The 20,669-nt window shown below is 45.9% G+C and overlaps 1 protein-coding gene across 2 annotated transcripts in view; it reads left to right on the forward strand.

Annotated features, from left to right (window-relative positions):
- LOC138852938 (synaptotagmin-10-like) overlaps nucleotides 1-20,669 on the forward strand; it is a 247,339-nt gene that overhangs the window by 135,345 nt on the left and 91,325 nt on the right. The window contains exons 1-2 of one of the 2 annotated variants that reach the window (XM_070086708.1): nucleotides 16,340-16,635; nucleotides 20,132-20,244. In XM_070086708.1, coding sequence (XP_069942809.1) covers nucleotides 20,143-20,244 — 102 coding nt within the window. In that variant the 5' untranslated portion in view covers nucleotides 16,340-16,635; nucleotides 20,132-20,142. Of the gene's footprint in view, nucleotides 1-16,339; nucleotides 16,636-20,131; nucleotides 20,245-20,669 lie in introns of those variants that run through there. The other variant, XM_070086707.1, reaches the window with a different exon arrangement.

Consider the following 20,669-nt stretch of genomic DNA (forward strand, 5'->3'; position numbering starts at 1 on the left):
ACACAGGTGTTATCCTGGTGTTGTAACACTGGTGTTATCCTGGTGTTGTAACACTGGTGTTATCCTGGTGTTGTAACACTGGTGTTATCCTGGTGTTGTAACACTGGTGTTATCCTGGTGTTGTAACACTGGTGTTATCCTGGTGTTGTAACACTGGTGTTATCCTGGTGTTGTAACACTGGTGTTATCCTGGTGTTGTAACACTGGATCCAGAAAACAAGGCGCTTGAAATGTGAACACAGTAGTCAACATAGTGAGTTGTTATAAAGACCAGTGAGTCACCTGCTCGAAGATCAGTGAGTCAGTTGCTTGAAGACCAGTGAGTCAGCTGTTAAGAAGACCAGTGAGTCGGCTGCTTGAAGACCAGTGAGTCAGCTGTTAAGAAGACCAGTGAGTCAGTTGTAAAGAAGACCAGTGAGTCAGTCGCTCGAAGACCAGTGAGTCAGTTGCTGGAAGACCAGTAAGTCAGTTGCTGGAAGACCAGTGAGTCAGCCATTTCTAAGACCAGTGAGAGTGGGTCTGGAAAGATCCCAAAGGAACAGTGTAAGGAGTGCGACGGATAATCTCTGCTAGCAGGTGCTGGCATGAGAGGTCATGACCCTCGCTAGCAGGTGCTGGCATGAGAGGTCATGACCTCTTGTAGTAAGTGCTGGCATGAGAAGTCATGCACTCAGGACTCGCGAAATATTAATAACCCGAGTGAGAACGAGTGAGACTCTGACCCCCAGCAGCAAGTCCTAAGACTCACCCGCCATTGGTTCCAACACCACACACCCGCCCTCTGGTTTATGGAATCAGGTTGGTATTGACAGGACTATTGCAGTGTTGCTGTGAGCATATTGCAATCCTCTTAAAGAGCGGCTCAGGCATGTTGCAGACACAGTTCTTGTGTTTGAAAACGTTGCTGTTACTGTTGCTGCTACTGTTGCTGTTACTGTTACTGTTCTCCTCTGGGTCTTTACCTCCTTCAGTGCTGCGCTCTCCTGATTATTCAAGTGATTGTTGAAGTTTGAGCCTAACACTGGCGCTATCCTAGACCGTGTCTGTCCTAGCTGTGTATATATGACTTAACCAAACTCTCAGTCAGGAGCCATTAATACTACTAAATGTGCAGGCTAAATATATATATATTTATATATATATATATATATATATATATATATATATATATATATATATATATATATATATATATATATATATATATATATATATATATGTATGTATATATATATATATATATATATATATATATATATATATATATATATATATATATATATATATATATATATATGTTTCAGTGCTCTCTCTCTCTCTCTCTCTCTCTCTCTCTTATCTCTTCATTTATTTTTCATGTCTTGTTGCTATATATCTGCTATGTGTAGGTCCACGCCCTGAGAGGCGTGGTCCCAGGTCTCTGACCTCCACACACACACTTGGGTGTTGCCAACACTTACATATAGCAACTTCTGTTTATACCTGAAGATTCTCTTTCCCACTTTCCTCCCTAATTTCTTTTCAGTTCGACTTCAACACGCTGGCGATGACAATTTGTGGGATTGTATTCCCAACTTTCCCAATACTTGGTAGTCAGTCCAGCAGGCTTACAGTGAGCTCAGCAGCCTCGCACTGTTGCTGAATCTATGATCAGGAGCTTTCAATTAATATTACAATGGATTGTGAGGAGCCAGGATCGTCGACGGCAGATCATCTCCTGTCGCTGGCTGGATGGCCACACACAACCACAAGTCCAGCACAGCAAGCCTTTGTGAGCACGTGGCAAAGCTCTTCCTCAATCAGACTGCATTATTCTTACAGTGGCAACTCCATGGTGGGTGTGAGTGTATGTGGTAGTTACACTGAGAGCTCCAGGGTGTGAGTGTATGTGGTAGTTACACTGAGACCTCCAGGGTGTGAGTGTATATGGTAGTTACACTGACAGCTCCAGGGTGTGAGTGTATGTGGTAGTTACACTGAGAGCTCCAGGGTGTGAGTGTATGTGGTAGTTACACTGAGAGCTCCAGGGTGTGAGTGTATGTGGTAGTTACACTGAGAGCTCCAGGGTGTGAGTGTATGTGGTAGTTACACTGAGAGCTCCAGGGTATGAGTGTATGTGGTAGTTACACTGAAAGCTCCAGGGTGTGAGTGTATGTGGTAGTTACACTGAGAGCTCCAGGGTGTGAGTGTATGTGGTAGTTACACTGAGAGCTCCAGGGTGCGAGTGTATGTGGTAGTTACACTGAGAGCTCCAGGGTGTGAGTGTATGTGGTAGTTACACTGAGAGCTCCAGGGTGTGAGTGTATGTGGTAGTTATACTGAGAGCTCCAGGGTGTGAGTGTATATAGTAGTTACACTGAGAGCTCCAGGGTGTGAGTGTATGTGGTAGTTACACTGAGAGCTCCAGGGTGTGAGTGTATGTGTTAATTACACTGAGAGCTCCAGGGTGTGAGTGTATGTGGTAGTTACACTGAGAGCCTGGGTGTGAGGTATGTGGTAGATTACTGAGAGCTCCAGGGTGTGAGTGCATGTGGTAGTTACACTGAGAGCTACAGGGTGCGAGTGTATGTGGTAGTTACACTGAGAGCTCCAGGGTGTGAGTGTATGTGGTAGTTACACTGAGAGCTAAAGGGTGTGAGTGTATGTGGTAGTTATACTGAGAGCTCCAGGGTGTGAGTGTATATAGTAGTTACACTGAGAGCTCCAGGGTGTGAGTGTATGTGGTAGTTACACTGAGAGCTACAGGGTGTGAGTGTATGTGGTAATTACACTGAGAGCTCCAGGGTGTGAGTGTATGTGGTAGTTACACGGAGAGCTCCAGGGTGTGAGTGTATGTGGTAGTTATACTGAGAGCTCCAGGGTGTGAGTGTATATAGTAGTTACACTGAGAGCTCCAGGGTGTGAGTGTATGTGGTAGTTACACTGAGAGCTCCAGGGTGTGAGTGTATGTGGTAATTACACTGAGAGCTCCAGGGTGTGAGTGTATGTGGTAGTTACACTGAGAGCTCCAGGGTGGATGAGAGTGTATGTGGTAGTTACACTGAGAGCTCCAGGGTGTGAGTGTATGTGGTAGTTACACTGAGAGCTCCAAGGTGGGTGAGAGTGTATGTGGTAGTTACACTGAGAGCTCCAGGGTGTGAGTGTATGTGGTAGTTACACTGAGAGCTCCAAGGTGGGTGAGAGTGTATGTGGTAGTTACACTGAGAGTTCCAAGATGACTGGCAAGTGTATGTGTGATTGTAACACTGAGAGTTTTGGGATAGGTGACTGTGTAAGGTCGTTAGACCGAGAGCCTGAAGAGTGAGTGAATGTGTGAGTGGTAGTTACACTGAAAGCTCCAGTACGAGTAGGTAAACAAGGAGAAAAGCCGACAACTTTTCGCCCAAGGTTGGGCGAAACGTTGTATTAAAGGTATCCTCTGCTACCAGTTTCTTTAATCCCTCCAGGAGGCGTGATTGTGTGTGTTATCCTTACACTGAGAGCTCCCTAAGAGTGACTAAGAGTGTGAGAGTTAGACTGACACCTTGCTCAAGTATCACTCAACTGATCACATTAAGATCTTGACCTCCCGGCGTCATGCTGTGCCTCCACTCATACATTATGAAGTCAATTCACTTTATGATTCCTTTATACTCCACGTCTACAGTCATAGATATAGTCTCTAGTTAGCTATGGAAATGAAAGATACAGAGGCATCATCAGTGTAATGTTGTCAGGAAAATGAAGTCATTGCTCTCTCTCTCTCTCTCTCTCTCTCTCTCTCTCTCTCTCTCTCTCTCTCTCTCTCTCTCTCTCTCTCTCTCTCTCTGAAAATGAAATCACAATGTCTTATATTGGAAGAGGTCAATGACTGTGTCTGGCTTCACAATGTTTCCCAGTCCATTGTTGCTGCCTGGCAGTCGTCCACAAGGAGGTCGTGGTGGCCTCTTATCAACCTCCATCGCATATATATGTGTTACACTAAACACGTGCGGGTCAGGCATAACAAGTAGCGTTGAAGGCTCTATCTTTCATCTGTCTACATCAAGGCAGACACATTACTTACTTTACACATACTACTAACACTTTCCTTGGGCTTAACTTGACTGGGAATTTAGAATCATACGACTTCTTAGAAGTAGTTCAGGATTGTTTTTTGAAGCAGTTTGTGACAGAACCTACAAGGGGTAATAACCTGCTTGACTTAGTTCTGGCAAACAATGAATCCCTTGTTAATAATTTAGAAGTTTCAGAGGAACTGGGTGCTAGCGACCACAAATCAATTACATTTAGCATTGAATGGAAGTACGATAGTAGCGATAACTCAGTAACAGTCCCAGATTTTCGCCTAGCAGATTACGATGGGCTTAGAGAACACTTATCATCTGTTGACTGGGGTAACGAAGAGAGCTATCAATATGACAGTTTTCTGAACACTATACATGCTGCTCAAAGAACGTTTATCCCATATAAAGGAATTAGATCAAATAGAAATGACCCAAAATGGATGAATAATAGGCTCAAATATCTACTAGGGAATAAGAAAGGAATTTATAGGCGTATCAAAAGAGGTGAGGGTCATCTTATGAATCAGTATATTGACATTAAGAGGGACATTAAAAAGGGGATAAGAAAAGCTAAAAGGGACTATGAAATTAAAGTTGCTAGGGATTCTAAAACTAACCCAAAAAGTTTTTTCCAGGTCTATAGAACAAAAGTTAGAGATAAGATAGGTCCCCTTAAAAATAACTATGGGCACCTTACTGACAAAGAGAATGAAATGTGCTCGATTTTAAATAATTATTTTCTCTCAGTTTTTACACAGGAAGACACTAACAATATTCCAGTAATTAATTTTTATAATGGGCCTGAAGAAGATAAATTATGTAACATCACAGTCACTAGTGAGATGGTTGTGAGGCAGATAGACAGACTGAAGCAAAATAAGTCACCGGGTCCTGATGAGGTTTTTTCAAGGGTTCTTAAGGAATGCAAAATGGAACTCTGTAGACCATTAACTAATATTTTTAATTTATCTCTTCAAACAGGTGTAGTGTCTGATATGTGGAAGATGGCTAATGTAATTCCTATTTTTAAAACAGGGGACAAGTCGTTACCGTCAAATTACCGCCCAATAAGCCTGACCTCAATTGTAGGCAAATTACTAGAGTCAATTATAGCTGAGATTATAAGAAGCCATCTCGATAAGCATAGCTTGATTAATGATACTCAGCATGGATTCACAAGAGGCCGGTCTTGTCTAACTAATTTATTAACTTTCTTCAGTAAAGCTTTTGAGGCTGTTGACCACGATAAAGAATTTGATATTATTTACTTAGATTTTAGTAAGGCTTTTGATAGAGTTCCGCACCATAGACTGTTAAAGAAAGTGGCAGCTCATGGCATTGGGGGAAAAGTGCTCTCGTGGATCGAGTCATGGCTCACTGACAGGAAGCAGAGAGTGTCCATAAATGGGGTTAAATCCGAGTGGGGATCTGTAACAAGTGGCGTTCCACAGGGATCAGTCTTGGGCCCGTTGTTGTTTATAATATATATCAATGATCTTGATGAGGGAATTACTAGTGATATGAGCAAATTCGCCGATGACACAAAGATAGGTAGGATAATTGATTCAAACGTAGATGTTAGGGAACTTCAGGAGGATTTAAGCAAACTCTATTCTTGGTCAGAAAAGTGGCAGATGCAGTTCAATGTAGATAAATGCAAGGTTCTGAAGCCTGGGAGTGCCCATAACCCTAGTACTTATAAGTTAAATGATGTAGAACTTAGCCATACAGATTGCGAATGGACATAAATTCGTTAGAAAACATTCAGCGTAGGATGACTAAATTAATACATAGCATTAGAAATCTTCCTTATGAAGAAAGATTGAAGACTCTTAAGTTACATTCACTTGTTAGACGAAGAATGAGGGGAGACCTGATCGAAGTGTATAAGTGGAAGATAGGTATTAATATAGGGGATATTAATAAGGTATTGAGGATGTCTCTCCAAGAGAGAACCCGCAGTAATGGATTTAAATTAGGTAAGTTTAGATTTAGAAAGGACATAGGAAAGTATTGGTTTGGAAATAGGGTAGTAGATGAGTGGAACAGTCTACCTAGTTGGGTTATTGAGGCTGGGACTTTGGATAGTTTCAAATATAGGTTGGATAAGTACATGAGTGGGAGGGGTTGGATTTGAGTGGGACTTTCACATCAGAGCTTATTTCTTGGGTGGCACTGAATCTAAGTTCAGCATTAGAAAATCCCCGACTGTGACGGTGCACAGATACCAATACATTATTATTATAATCAAAGGGTAAGGGCTAAACCCGGAGGATTATACAGCGCCTGGGGGGGGGGGATGTGGAAGGCATTCAGGCTTAATTCGGGGAACTGGAGCACAGATCCAATTCCCTAAATCAAGATCCCCTCACCAACATCAAAGAACCTTCCTTGAGGGGAGATACCAATACAAATTAGGTCAGACGCTACAGCTCAGGACCTGAGTTTCTCGGAGTGACAGTGTGACACAACCTCAGTAAAACGTCGAAAATCACTACAGAGTTACACAGAATTAACAACAAGAGAAAGCGACAGAGATGAAGTTCCATTATTATTATTATTATTATTATCAAAAAGAAGCGGTAAAAATGAAGTTGCAACAAGGGCCAGCAAGGGCCAGCAAGGGAGAGCTGGAGAGGGAGGTGTTGGAACCAACACCAACTAGAGAGAGAGAGAGAGAGAGGCAAGGCAGTCTCCTCACACAGGTGAGGTGTGATCACCTTATCCTGGTCACGTGTCTCTCCGTGGACTGCTCCTGCCCAGCAACTATAGAGAAGCCGGCAGGGCAACAAGCGAGGCGGTAATTATCAAGGTAGTTGACCAATGCGGGCAGCTACTTAACACTCTCGAACAATGAGCACTGAATAATGTGTCAATGTTACATCATACCTACTAATATAGCTAAGTCAAATAATAAAATGAAGCAATATATTTACGATTTATCTAATATCGCAAATAAGAGCAACATAAAATTATATGAACAGGTAATATACATTATATACATTGTGACCCATTCAGGGGTGGCAATATAGCCTCGTTTAACCGAGGCTATGTTAAGTATCAACACTGCTGGCTTGGGCGTTTAGAGAGGATGGACAGGACAGTGGATACCCAAGAGGGTGTATAACTCTAGGGTGGCAGGAAGGAGGGAGAGTTGCCACAGCAAGTGTTAGACAGAGGGCTTCAAGAAGGTTTTTAAACAGTCGGAACTGAATCACCCAACAAGTGAATGTGATTGTGTCAGACTGCAGTGAGTGCAGACGAGTGTTTTCAGGGATTTAACTCTCAAGCGCATTTGTTATCTAGGATCTTCCCATATTGTTTTTAATTCTGTCCAGATCTGTTCCTTATTCTCAGCAAAATTTGTTCACATTCACATACGCTACTCTGAGACCTCTCTCCCTGCTTTGGTTGCTCCCTTGCAACATTGCACAGCTCCTGATGACGCACTGAGAAGTGTGAAAGTACTTGAGCTAAATATTTCCACCCCCCCCCATCCCCCCGTGGCTTGTCCTGCATGCTTACGATCGCCCGTCTGCGACTGTTTGCATATATATATATATATATATATATATATATATATATATATATATATATATATATATATATATATATATATATATATATATATATATATATATATATATATATATATATATATGCAAACAGGGGTTGGGGATAGATTTACCATTAAATATATATATATATATATATATATATATATATATATATATATATATATATATATATATATATATATACCTATATATATGTATGTATATATATATATATATATATATATATATATATATATATATATATATATATATATATATATATATACCTATATATACAGTACACACTCACACAGTGAAGAGACACCCGTGGGAAGGGAGGCAGGAGGTAGGAAAGAGAGAGGGAGGGAAGTAGATAGAAGGGAGAGAGGTAGGAGGTAGGGAGGGAGGGAGGGAGGTAGGAAGGAGGGAAGCAGGGAGGGATTTAGGAGAGAGAGAGGGAGGAAGGAGGGAGGGAGGGAGGGAGGTAGGAGGGAGGTAAGAGAAAGGTAGGAGGGAGGTAGGAGGGAGATAGGAGGGAGGTTGGAGAGAGGTGGGAGGGAGGTAGGAGGGAGGTAGGAGGGAGGTAGGAGGGAGGTAGGAGGGAGGTAGGAGGGAGGTAGGAGAGAGGTAGGAGGGAGGTAGGAGGGAGGTAGGAGGGAGGTAGGAGGGAGGTAGGAGGGAGGTAGGAGGGAGGTAGGAGGGAGGTAGGAGGGAGGTAGGAGGGAGGTAGGAGGGAGGTAGGAGGGAGGTAGGAGGGAGGTAGGAGGGAGGTAGGAGGGAGGTAGGAGGGAGGTAGGAGGGAGGTAGGAGGGAGGTAGGAGGGAGGTAGGAGGGAGGTAGGAGGGAGGTAGGAGGAAGGTAGAAGGGAGGTAGGAGGGAGGTAGGAGGGAGGTAGGAGGGAGGTAGGAGGGAGGTAGGAGGGAGGTAGGAGGGAGGTAGGAGGGAGGTAGGAGGGAGGTAGGAGGGAGGTAGGAGGGAGGTAGGAGGGAGGTAGGAGGGAGGTAGGAGGGAGGTAGGAGGGAGGTAGGAGGGAGGTAGGAGGGAGGTAGGAGGGAGGTAGGAGGGAGGTAGGAGGAGGGAGGTAGGAGGGAGGTAGGAGGGAGGGGAGGAGGGAGGTAGGAGGGAGGTAGGAGGGAGGTAGGAGGGAGGTAGGAGGGAGGAAGTAGGGAGGTAGGAGGGAGGTAGGAGGGAGGTAGGGGGGAGGTAGGAGGGAGGTAGGAGGGAGGTAGGAGGGAGGTAGGAAGGAGGTAGGAGGGAGGTAGGAGGGAGGTAGGAGGGAGGTAGGAAGGAGGTAGGAGGGAGGTAGGAGGGAGGTAGGAGAGAGGTAGGAGGGAGGTAGGAGGGAGGTAGGAGGGAGGTAGGAGGGAGGTAGGAGGGAGGTAGAGATTGGAGGGAAGTAGGAGGGAGGTAGGAGGGAGGTAGGAGGGAGGTAGGAGGGAGGTAGGAGGGAGGTAGGAGGGAGGTAGGAGGGAGGTAGGAGGGAGGTAGGAGGGAGGTAGGAGGGAGGTAGGAGGGAGGTAGGAGGGAGGTAGGAAGGAGGTAGGAGGGAGGTAGGAGGGAGGTAGGAGGGAGGTAGGAGGGAGGTAGGATGGAGGTAGGAGGGAGGTAGGAGGGAGGTAGGAGGGAGGTAGGAAGGAGGTAGGAGGGAGGTAGGAGGGAGGTAGGAGGGAGGTAGGAGGGAGGTAGGAGGGAGGTAGGAGGGAGGTAGGAGGGAGGTAGGAGGGAGGTAGGAGGGAGGTAGGAGGAAGGTAGGAGGGAGGTAGGAGGGAGGTAGGAGGGAGGTAGGATGGAGGCAGGAGGGAGGCAGGAGGGAGGTAGGAGGGAGGTAGGAAGGAGGTAGGAGGGAGGTAGGAGGGAGGTAGGAGGGAGGTAGGAGGGAGGTAGGATGGAGGCAGGAGGGAGGCAGGAGGGAGGTAGGAGGGAGGTAGGAAGGAGGTAGGAGGGAGGTAGGAGGGAGGTAGGAGGGAGGTAGGAGGGAGGTAGGATGGAGGCAGGAGGGAGGCAGGAGGGAGGTAGGAGGGAGGTAGGAAGGAGGTAGGAGGGAGGTAGGAGGGAGGTAGGAGGGAGGTAGGAGGGAGGTAGGATGGAGGCAGGAGGGAGGCAGGAGGGAGGTAGGAGGGAGGTAGGAAGGAGGTAGGAGGGAGGTAGGAGGGAGGTAGGAGGGAGGTAGGAGGGAGGTAGGAGGGAGGTAGGAGGGAGGTAGGAGGGAGGTAGGAGGGAGGTAGGAGGGAGGTAGGAGGGAGGTAGGAGGGAGGTAGGAGGGAGGTAGGAGGGAGGTAGGAGGGAGGTAGGAGGGAGGTAGGAGGGAGGTAGGAGGGAGGTAGGAGGGAGGTAGGAGGGAGGTAGGAGGGAGGTAGGAGGGAGGTAGGAGGGAGGTAGGAGGGAGGTAGGAGGGAGGTAGGAGGGAGGTAGGAGGGAGGTAGGAGGGAGGTAGGAGGGAGGTAGGAGGGAGGCAGGAGGGAGGTAGGAGGGAGGTAGGAGGGAGGTAGGAGGGAGGTAGGAGGGAGGTAGGAGGGAGGCAGGAGGGAGGTAGGAGGGAGGTAGGAGGGAGGTAGGAGGGAGGTAGGAGGGAGGTAGGAGGGAGGCAGGAGGGAGGCAGGAGGGAGGCAGGAGGGAGGCAGGAGGGAGGTAGGAGGGAGGTAGGAGGGAGGTAGGAGGGAGGTAGGAGGGAGGTAGGAGGGAGGTAGGAGGGAGGCAGGAGGGAGGCAGGAGGGAGGCAGGAGGGAGGTAGGAGGGAGGTAGGAGGGAGGTAGGAGTGAGGTAGGAGGGAGGCAGGAGGGAGGCAGGAGGGAGGCAGGAGGGAGGCAGGAGGGAGGTAGGAGGGAGGTAGGAGGGAGGTAGGAGGGAGGTAGGAGGGAGGTAGGAGGGAGGCAGGAGGGAGGCAGGAGGGAGGCAGGAGGGAGGCAGGAGGGAGGTAGGAGGGAGGTAGGAGGGAGGTAGGAGGGAGGTAGGAGGGAGGTAGGAGGGAGGTAGGAGGGAGGTAGGAGGGAGGTAGGAGGGAGGCAGGAGGGAGGTAGAAGGGAGGCAGGAGGGACGTAAAAGGGAGGTAGGTGGGAGGTAGCAGAGAGGTAGGACGAAGGTAGGAGGGAGGCAGGAGGGAGGTAGGAGGGAGGTAGGAGGGAGGTAGGAGGGAGGCAGGAGGGAGGCAGGAGGGAGGTAGGAGGGAGGCAGGAGGGAGGCAGGAGGGAGGTAGGAGGGAGGTAGGAGGGAGGTAGGAGGGAGGTAGGAGGGAGGTAGGAGGGAGGTAGGAGGGAGGTAGGAGGGAGGTAGGAGGGAGGTAGGAGGGAGGCAGGAGGGAGGTAGGAGGGAGGCAGGAGGGAGGCAGGAGGGAGGTAGGAGGGAGGTAGGAGGGAGGTAGGAGGGAGGTAGGAGGGAGGTAGGAGGGAGGTAGGAGGGAGGTAGGAGGGAGGTAGGAGGGAGGTAGGAGGGAGACTATAAATATTGTTTAACATAAGTGGGTGAATCTGCAATATCTTGGTGAATAATTTATCCAAGACAACCATGGTGATAATGGTGAGGAAGTGTTACCATTATCACCATTACTAATACTTCTACTATCACTACTATCAACACCATTAACACCACTACCACCACTTTCACTACCACTAATATCACCACTACTATCACCAGCACCACTACTGTCACCACCACAACTATCACTATCACTACTATCACCACCACCACTACTGTCACCACCACCACTATCACCATCACTACTATCACCACCACCACTATCATCACAACCCCTACTGTCACCACCACCGCTATCACCACCACTACTATCACCACCACCACCACCACTATCACCACCACTACTACTACTATCACCACCACCACCACTATCACCACCATCAATATCACTACAACCACTACTGTCACCACCACTACTCTCACCACCACTAATATCACCGCCACCACTATCATCACCACAGTTACCACCACCACTATCATCACCACTGTTACCACCACCACCACTATCACCACCAACACCACTACTATCACCATCACTACTATCACCACCCCCACTATCACCACTATTATCATCACTACCACCACTATTGTCACCAAAATTGTCTCCTACACTCACCTGTTGCTCCCTCACCTTCACTACACTACCATACTGTCACCTTCACTACACTACCATACTGTCACCTTCACTACACTACCATACTGTCACCTTCACTACACTACCATACTGTCACCTTCACTACACTACCATACTGTCACCTTCACTACACTACCATACTGTCACCTTCACTACACTACCATACTGCCACCTTCACTACACTACCATACTGTCACCTTCACTACACTACCATACTGTCACCTTCACTACACTACCATACTGTCACCTTCACTACACTACCATACTGTCACCTTCACTACACTACCATACTGTCACCTTCACTACACTACCATACTGTCACCTTCACTACACTACCATACTGTCACCTTCACTACACTACCATACTGTCACCTTCACTACACTACCATACTGCCACCTTCACTACACTACCATACTGTCACCTTCACTACACTACCATACTGTCACCTTCACTACACTACCATACTGTCACCTTCACTACACTACCATACTGTCACCTTCACTACACTACCATACTGTCAACTTCACTACACTACCATACTGTCACCTTCACTACACTACCATACTGTCACCTTCACTACACTACCATACTGTCACCTTCACTACACTACCATACTGCCACCTTCACTACACTACCATACTGTCACCTTCACTACTCTACCATACTGTCACCTTCACTACACTACCATACTGTCACCTTCACTACACTTTCATACTATCACCTTCACTACCCTACCCTACTGTAACCTTCACTACTCTACCATACTGTCACCTTCACTACACTACCATACTGTCACCTTCACTACACTACCATACTGTCACCTTCACTACACTACCATACTGTCACCTTCACTACACTACCATACTGTCACCTTCACTACACTTTCATACTATCACCTTCACTACCCTACCCTACTGTAACCTTCACTACACTACCATACTGTCACTTTCACAGCACTACCATGCTGTCACCTTCACTACTCTACCATACTGTCACCTTCACTACACTACCATACTGTCACCTTCACTACACTACCATACTGTCACCTTCACTACACTACCATACTGTCACCTTCACTACACTACCATACTGTCACCTTCACTACACTACCATACTGTCACCTTCACTACTCTACCATACTGTCACCTTCACTACACTACCATACTGTCACCTTCACTACACTACCATACTGTCACCTTCACTACACTACCATACTGTCACCTTCACTACACTTTCATACTATCACCTTCACTACCCTACCCTACTGTAACCTTCACTACACTACCATACTGTCACTTTCACAGCACTACCATGCTGTCACCTTCACTACTCTACCATACTGTCACCTTCACTACACTACCATACTGTCACCTTCACTACCCTACCCTACTGTCACTTTCACTACACTACCATGCTGTCACCTTCACTACACTACCATACTGTCACCTTCAATACACTACCATACTGCCACCTTCACTACACTATCATACTGTCACCTTCACTACACTACCCTACTGTAACCTTCACTACACTACCATACGCTCACCTTCACTACACTACCATATTGTCACCTTCATTACACTACCATACTGTCACCACTACACTGCCACACTCTCACCTTCACTACTCTACCATACTGTTACCTTCAATACACCACCATACTGCCACCTTCACTACACTATCATACTGTCACCTTCACTACACTACCCTACTGTAACCTTCACTACACTGCCATACTGTCACCTTCACTACACTGCCATACTGTCACCTTCGCTACACTACCATACTGTCACCTTCACTACACTATCATACTGTCACCTTCACTACACTGCCATACTGTCACCTTCGCTACACTACCATACTGCCAACTTCACTACAGTACCATACTTCCACCTTCACTACACTACCATACTGTCACCTTCACTACACTACCATACTTCCACCTTCACTACACTACCATACTGTCACCTTCACTACACTACCATACTGTCACGTTCACTACACTACCATACTGTCACCTTCACTACACTACCATACTGTCACCTTCACTACACTACCATACTGCCACCTTCACTACACTACCATACTGTCACCTTCACTACACTACCATACTGCCACCTTCACTACACTACCATACTGTCACCTTCACTACACTACCATACTGTCACCTTCACTACACTACCATACTGTCACCTTCACTACACTACCATACTGCCACCTTCACTACACTACCATACTGTCACCTTCACTACACTACCATACTGTCACCTTCACTACACTACCATACTGTCACCTTCACTACACTACCATTCTGTCACCTTCACTACACTACCATAATGCCACCTTCACTACACTACCATACTGCCACCTTCACTACACTACCATACTGTCACCTTCATTACACTACCATACTGTCACCTTCACTACAGTACCATACTGCCAACTTCACTACAGTACCATACTGTCACCTTCACTACAGTACCATACTGTCACCTTCACTACACTACCATACTGTCACCTTCACTACACTACCATACTGTCACCTTCACTACACTACCATACTGTCACCTTCACTACACTACCATACTGTCACCTTCACTACACTACCATACTGCTACCTTCACTACACTACCATACTGTCACCTTCACTACACTACCATACTGTCACCTTCACTACACTACCATACTGTCACCTTCACTACACTACCATACTGTCACCTTCACTACACTACCATACTGCCAACTTCACTACACTACCATACTGTCACCTTCACTACACTACCATACTGTCACCTTCACTATACTAACAGCATCATTGTCGACTTATCTTTCTTTTCATTATTTAAACCTAACAAGAACGACTAGCAATTAGACCGCCAGTCACCTCCTCTGCAGCCAGGGTCGATAATCGCTGTAAAACTCTACCAAACAACGACTCCATAGGGAGAAGCGTGGCTGTAATGCCCTTGTAGCTCGGGTGTGGTCTGGAGGGGAAGGAGGTCGCTGATTGGTGGAGAGCGGCGATGACGTCAACACTAAAGGGGATACGCACTGACAACACTGAAACATTTGCGTAATTTTTCGTTAAGCTCTTCATCCCTTCCTTGTATTTTCTCTCTCTCTACTGACGAAACTTTGGCTAAGTGTTTTTTTGAGGTTTACGGTGTTGTGGGAAGGGATTTTACAGTGTCAAACTGGTGAGGGATGGCTTTGTTTGTAGTGGTGACTGGTACAGTACCTACAGTCATCTGTCAGTCATATAAATCCTACGGTACCTACAGTCATTTGTCAGTCATATAACTGCTACAGTACCTACAGTCATCTGTCAGTCATGTAAATGCTACAGTACCTACAGTCATCTGTCAGTCATATAAATGCTACAGTACCTCCAGTCATCTGTCAGTCATATAAATGCTACAGTACCTCCAGTCATCTGTCAGTCATATAAATGCTACAGTACCTCCAGTCATCTGTCAGTCATATAAATGCTACAGTACCTCCAGTCATCTGTCAGTCATATAAATGCTACAGTACCTACAGTCATCTGTCAGTCATATAAATGCTACAGTACCTACAGTCATTTGTCAGTCATATAACTGCTACAGTACCTCCAGTCATTTGTCAGTCATATAACTGCTACGGTACCTCCAGTCATCTGTCAGTCATATAAATCCTACGGTACCTACAGTCATTTGTCAGTCATATAACTGCTACAGTACCTACAGTCAGCTGTCAGTCGTATAACTGGTGCAGTACATCCAGTCAGCTGTCAGTCTTATAACTGGTGAGGGATGAGTGTGTTAAAGTGAGAGCTCGCGCCTCCAGTCATTACCCAGGGGCCATGTGATGGTGCCAAGGGTCACGTGATGCCAAGGTCACGTGGTGATGGTTCCAGGGGTCACGTAGTGATGATGCCATGGGTCACGTGGTGATAGTGCCAAGGGTTACGTGGTAATGGTGCCAGGGGTCATATGGTGATGGTGCCAGGGGTCACATGGTGATGGTGCCAAGGGTCACATGGTGATGGTGCCAAGGGTCACATTGTGATGGTGCCAGGGGTCACATAAGTGTCAAGGCGAAATTAACGTCTATGTGCCCGCTAAGATTACAGTCCACTGCAATCTTAATGACTCAGCAGACTAGTTCAGTCTTAAACCTAACAACCCAGTTAACCAACTCCTGCAAATACTCTTACTAACAATAATATCATATTAATATTAATTGCTTAGCTAACAACTAACCAATAATAACAATTATCTTAGCCAATACGATAATTTTGTAGTGAGCTGTCCCCTCAAGGAAGGTTCCTTGAAGTTGGTGAGGGGCTCTTGATTTAAGGAATTGGATCTGTGCTCCAGTTCCCCGAATTAAGCCTGAATGCCTTCCACATCCCCCTCCCCCCCAGGCGCTGTATAATCCTCCGGGTTTAGCGCTTCCCCCTTGATTATAATAATAATAATAATAATAATTGTAGTGAGCTGTGAGCTTGCTAGGCGCCGTGTAATTTTAACCTCTAATATAAAACATTTACACAAGATCTTTCATTCTAATACACAGTGATGTACCTTTCGACTTCTATCATTTAAAAAACTCTCTAAATTTGTATACCTCACTATCTGAAGATTTGTTTTATTACTCGAAGTTCATCCCTTGAAGAGTGACCCAAATTATCGTGCATCAGGCAACACAATGTAAACAGAAAGCAGCTGATCCTCTCAGCTGGACTCTAGAGGCCAATTAAAAGTGACTGGAGTAGCTGCCTCAGCTGATACGTTGTATTCTTACTAGAGGGAGCAATGCTTGCAGGTCTATGTTGAGCAAGATGTGATTGTAATTTAGCAAGACAGTATAGTGTTTCAAGCGAGAAATGTGTTTTTACGAAGCAAGATAAGAGTGTATATTGACCACAAACTTACTGTATTTTGAGTAAGTTGTGAGAGTACTTACGCTGCAGGTGTATTTTGATGTAAGATGGTAGTGAAATCAGTAAGTGTCAAGTGGTTGGCAGGTCATATATGTATCACTGATGGGGGGGGGGCTTTATGCGACCCCCTGAATATTTTTTCTTTCTTTTTCTTCTTGCAACTTTAGATTTTTATTTCATTCATAATACCATAAGGTATCACCATATGGGTTTAAAATTATGAAATCTGATGTACGGTAACCAGGGCAAAATTCTTGCATCTGTTGCACAAAGTCTTAATAACACGATTGCAAACAAACCAGAACGGGTGGGATTCGAATCTATGGCAAGTGAGTCTTAAAATTCCAGGCCAGTGCATAAGCCATTGGACCAGCTGACTACTATAAGATTCATCCAACTAGGTATATATTTATACACCATAGAGAGGTTAGCATGGGCCACCACTGTAACCACAAATGTAAGGTTTTACAGATGAATCTCCCGCCACGCTGGCGGGAGATTCATGCTAACCTTCCTATGGTGTATAAATATAGCTAGTTGGATGAATCTTATAGTAGTCAGCTGGTCCAATGGCTTATGCACTGGCCTGGAATTTTAAGACTCACTTGCCATAGATTCGAATCCCACCCGTTCTGGTTAGTTTGCAATCGTGTTATTAAGACTTTGTGCAACAGATGCAAGAATTTTGCCCTGGTTACCGTACATCATATTTCATAATTTTAAACCCATATGATGATACCTTATGGTATTATGAATGAAATAAAAATCTAAAGTTGCAAGAAGAAAAAGAAAGAAAAAATATTCAGGGGGTCGCATAAAGCCCCCCCCCCATCAGTGATACATATATGACCTGCCAACCACTTGACACACTATCACCAGGAAGTGTGGCTTACGCACTGGCCTGGAGTTTTACGACTCACTCGTCATGGGTTCGAACCCCACCCATACCGTGGTCTGTTTTTTTCTTGCAACTGTTGTCATGTGGAGGTGACCCAAGACCCAAGTTTGTAGAAGTTAGAATTTCTACACTGGAGGAAGCTTAGGAGGGGGGGGGGTAGGTGATTGTTTTGAAGCAGCATTAGTATTATTATTAATATTTAGGAGGCTCATATAATTATTTTGGAGGCTGCAACCCCCCCTCCCCTCCCATCCTTGTTGCCCCCACTGCCTTTCCAAAATTCCTTGAATGGGTGTAATAACATGCAAAAGCCTCTGCTGTTTGGTATTAATCGCTCAAAAGAAGATGCCTCCTACTTCGACCACGACAGCTTTAGGTGAGAAAGAGTGCAAAATTTATATTCTTGATAAATCGTTTGAAAAAAAAAGTTGAGTATCTTTCCTGAATGACTATAATATGTAATGACTGATGCATCTTAAGTTTGCGTGAAGGCAAGTTTGTTAATATTCTAAACTATATAAAAAAAGAAATATAATTTGGAATCACTGGAATCCGTGCCATGCCTGGAGAATGACTCTTTCGGTCGACTTCAATTATTCTACCCTTGTGTATTTTCCAGCAAGCTAAGTTTTCACCTTGTTGGTGGACTGCCTATGTCTCAGTTCGTCAATTTTACTATATGAATATTGCTACAGATTTCGACTCGGTAAATAAAGAAAGCCACTTCTGCCTCCTGGTGGAGACAGGGTTCCGTGGAAGAAAACTGTCATCTCTCTGTTGTAGTAATATATTGTAATCTCTTAGTTGTAAGATGGTTTTTAATATTTACGAGTTATGTGATGTCTTACTGCATTCTGGTAAGTGTTAACGACAGAGACTATCACATGTCTGGCTACATGACGGGTACTGTCACATGTCTGGCTACATGACAGGTACTGTCATATCTCTGGCTACATGACAGGTACTGTCACATCTGGCTACATGACAGGTACTGTCACATCTCTGGCTACATGACAGGTACTGTCACATGTCTGGCTACATGACAGGTACTGTCATATCTCTGGCTACATGACAGGTACTGTCACATCTGGCTACATGACAGGTACTGTCACATCTCTGGCTACATGACAGGTACTGTCACATCTGGCTACATGACAGGTACTGTCACATCTCTGGCTACATGACAGGTACTGTCACATCTCTGGCTACATGACAGGTACTGTCACATCTCTGGCTACATGACAGGTACTGTCACATCTCTGGCTACATGACAGGTACTGTCACATGTCTGGTTACATGACAGGTACTCTCACATCTCTGACTACATGACAGGTACTGTCACATCTGGCTACATGACAGGTACTGTCATATCTCTGGCTACATGACAGGTACTGTCACATCTCTGGCTGCATGACAGGTACTGTCACATCTCTGGCTACATGACAGGTACTGTCACATCTCTGGCTACATGACAGGTACTGTCACATCTCTGGCTACATGACAGGTACTGTCACATCTGGCTACATAACAGGTACTGTCACATCTGGCTACATGACAGGTACTGTCACATCTCTGGCTACATGACAGGTACTGTCACATCTGGCTACATGACAGGTACTGTCACATCTTTGGCTACATGACAGGTACTGTCACATCTCTGGCTACATGAGAGGTACTGTCACATCTCTGGCTACATGACAGGTACTGTCACATCTCTGGTTACATGACAGGTACTGTCACATCTCTGACTACATGACAGAAAGTGTGCTTGCATATTATAGGATACTGGTCTCTCTGAGATAACTAGATAATATTTCTTCAGCTTGGCTTCAAACCTGGTGTTTCTCAGTGGAAGGTCTGAATTACCTGTGGATTGTGTACGTCTTGATTTGCCATATTTTAATTGAAATCGGGATGCGAGTTTCCAAGCGATAACTTGTACCTTCTTCCTCTGATGACCTTCAAGTCTTCAACGATAATATTGACCTGCATGACAGCCCTGTGTCGCACACTGTGCTATCGCGTGCGTGAAGGTAGAGGGGGCTGGGGTTGTGTAACACGGGGATACCTGTCTCAAATCACGCAGCGACCGACACACATCTTGCTTGTGTTTGACGGAGTACAGGTAGGTAGTAATCTCGTCTCTCTTGACAGACCGAGGATCGAGCCTTCAACGCTCCTGGTCCGGGACGATGCAGGCAACTGTTGTGTTTCACCTAAAATACAATGATATTCCTGCATATCTCTCTCTCTCTCTCTCTCCTTATCTCCCTGTATAACAAAGGACATACACCTCAAAAGTTATACATGTGTGTATATACACACTGCCGTGTATCCTTGGATATATGCACCAACAGTTAACTTTAATCTCTGTTTCAGAGTTATAAAATATCCCGTCTAGTCGACAGGCTTGAAACGCAGTAAAACAATTAACAATTAACCGTGTGCTCTATTTTTTTAATATCATTGAAAAACTGAAATTTAAAAAAAATTAAATCTTTGAAAAAAAAAAGGTGAGAATCCTGGGAAATGAAAAAACTAAAATAATCTTTTTGTGTGTGAATTTTTAATATATTTGTTTCTCATCCCCCCCCCATCAGAGTCGTCGAGCATGGTGATGGGTTACGTCGTCCTGGGTCTGGTGGCCGTGGCTGTCCTGGTGCTGGTCGTCCTGGTGCTGGTCAGGGCCACCCCAGGAACTATCTTCTCCAGGGTGAGTGATCCTAGCAAGGACTGGGGTGTGACCTAGCCTTCTAGCAAGTGCTGCTGATGTGTAACCTAGCCTCCTGGCAAGTTCTGGGCTGTGACCTAGCCTCCTAGCAAGTGCTGCTGGGGTGTGACCTAGCCTCCTAGCAAGTTCTGGGCTGTGACCTAGCCTCCTATCAAGTGCTGCTGAGGTCCAACCTAGCCTCCTGGCAAGTGCTGCTGGGGTGTGACCTAGCCTCCTAGCAAGTGCTGGGGTGTGACCTAGCCTCCTAGCAAGTGCTGGGGTGTGACCTAGCCTCCTAGCAAGTGCTGGGGTGTGACCTAGCCTCCTAGCAACTGCTGGCTGCGCCACCAACACAGTTCCAACACAACAGCACAACTCCAACACAACAATACAGCACCAATACAACACCAATACAACACAGCACCAAC

This window comes from Cherax quadricarinatus, chromosome 19 (assembly GCF_038502225.1).
Source record: "Cherax quadricarinatus isolate ZL_2023a chromosome 19, ASM3850222v1, whole genome shotgun sequence".
Taxonomy (NCBI): domain Eukaryota; kingdom Metazoa; phylum Arthropoda; class Malacostraca; order Decapoda; family Parastacidae; genus Cherax; species Cherax quadricarinatus.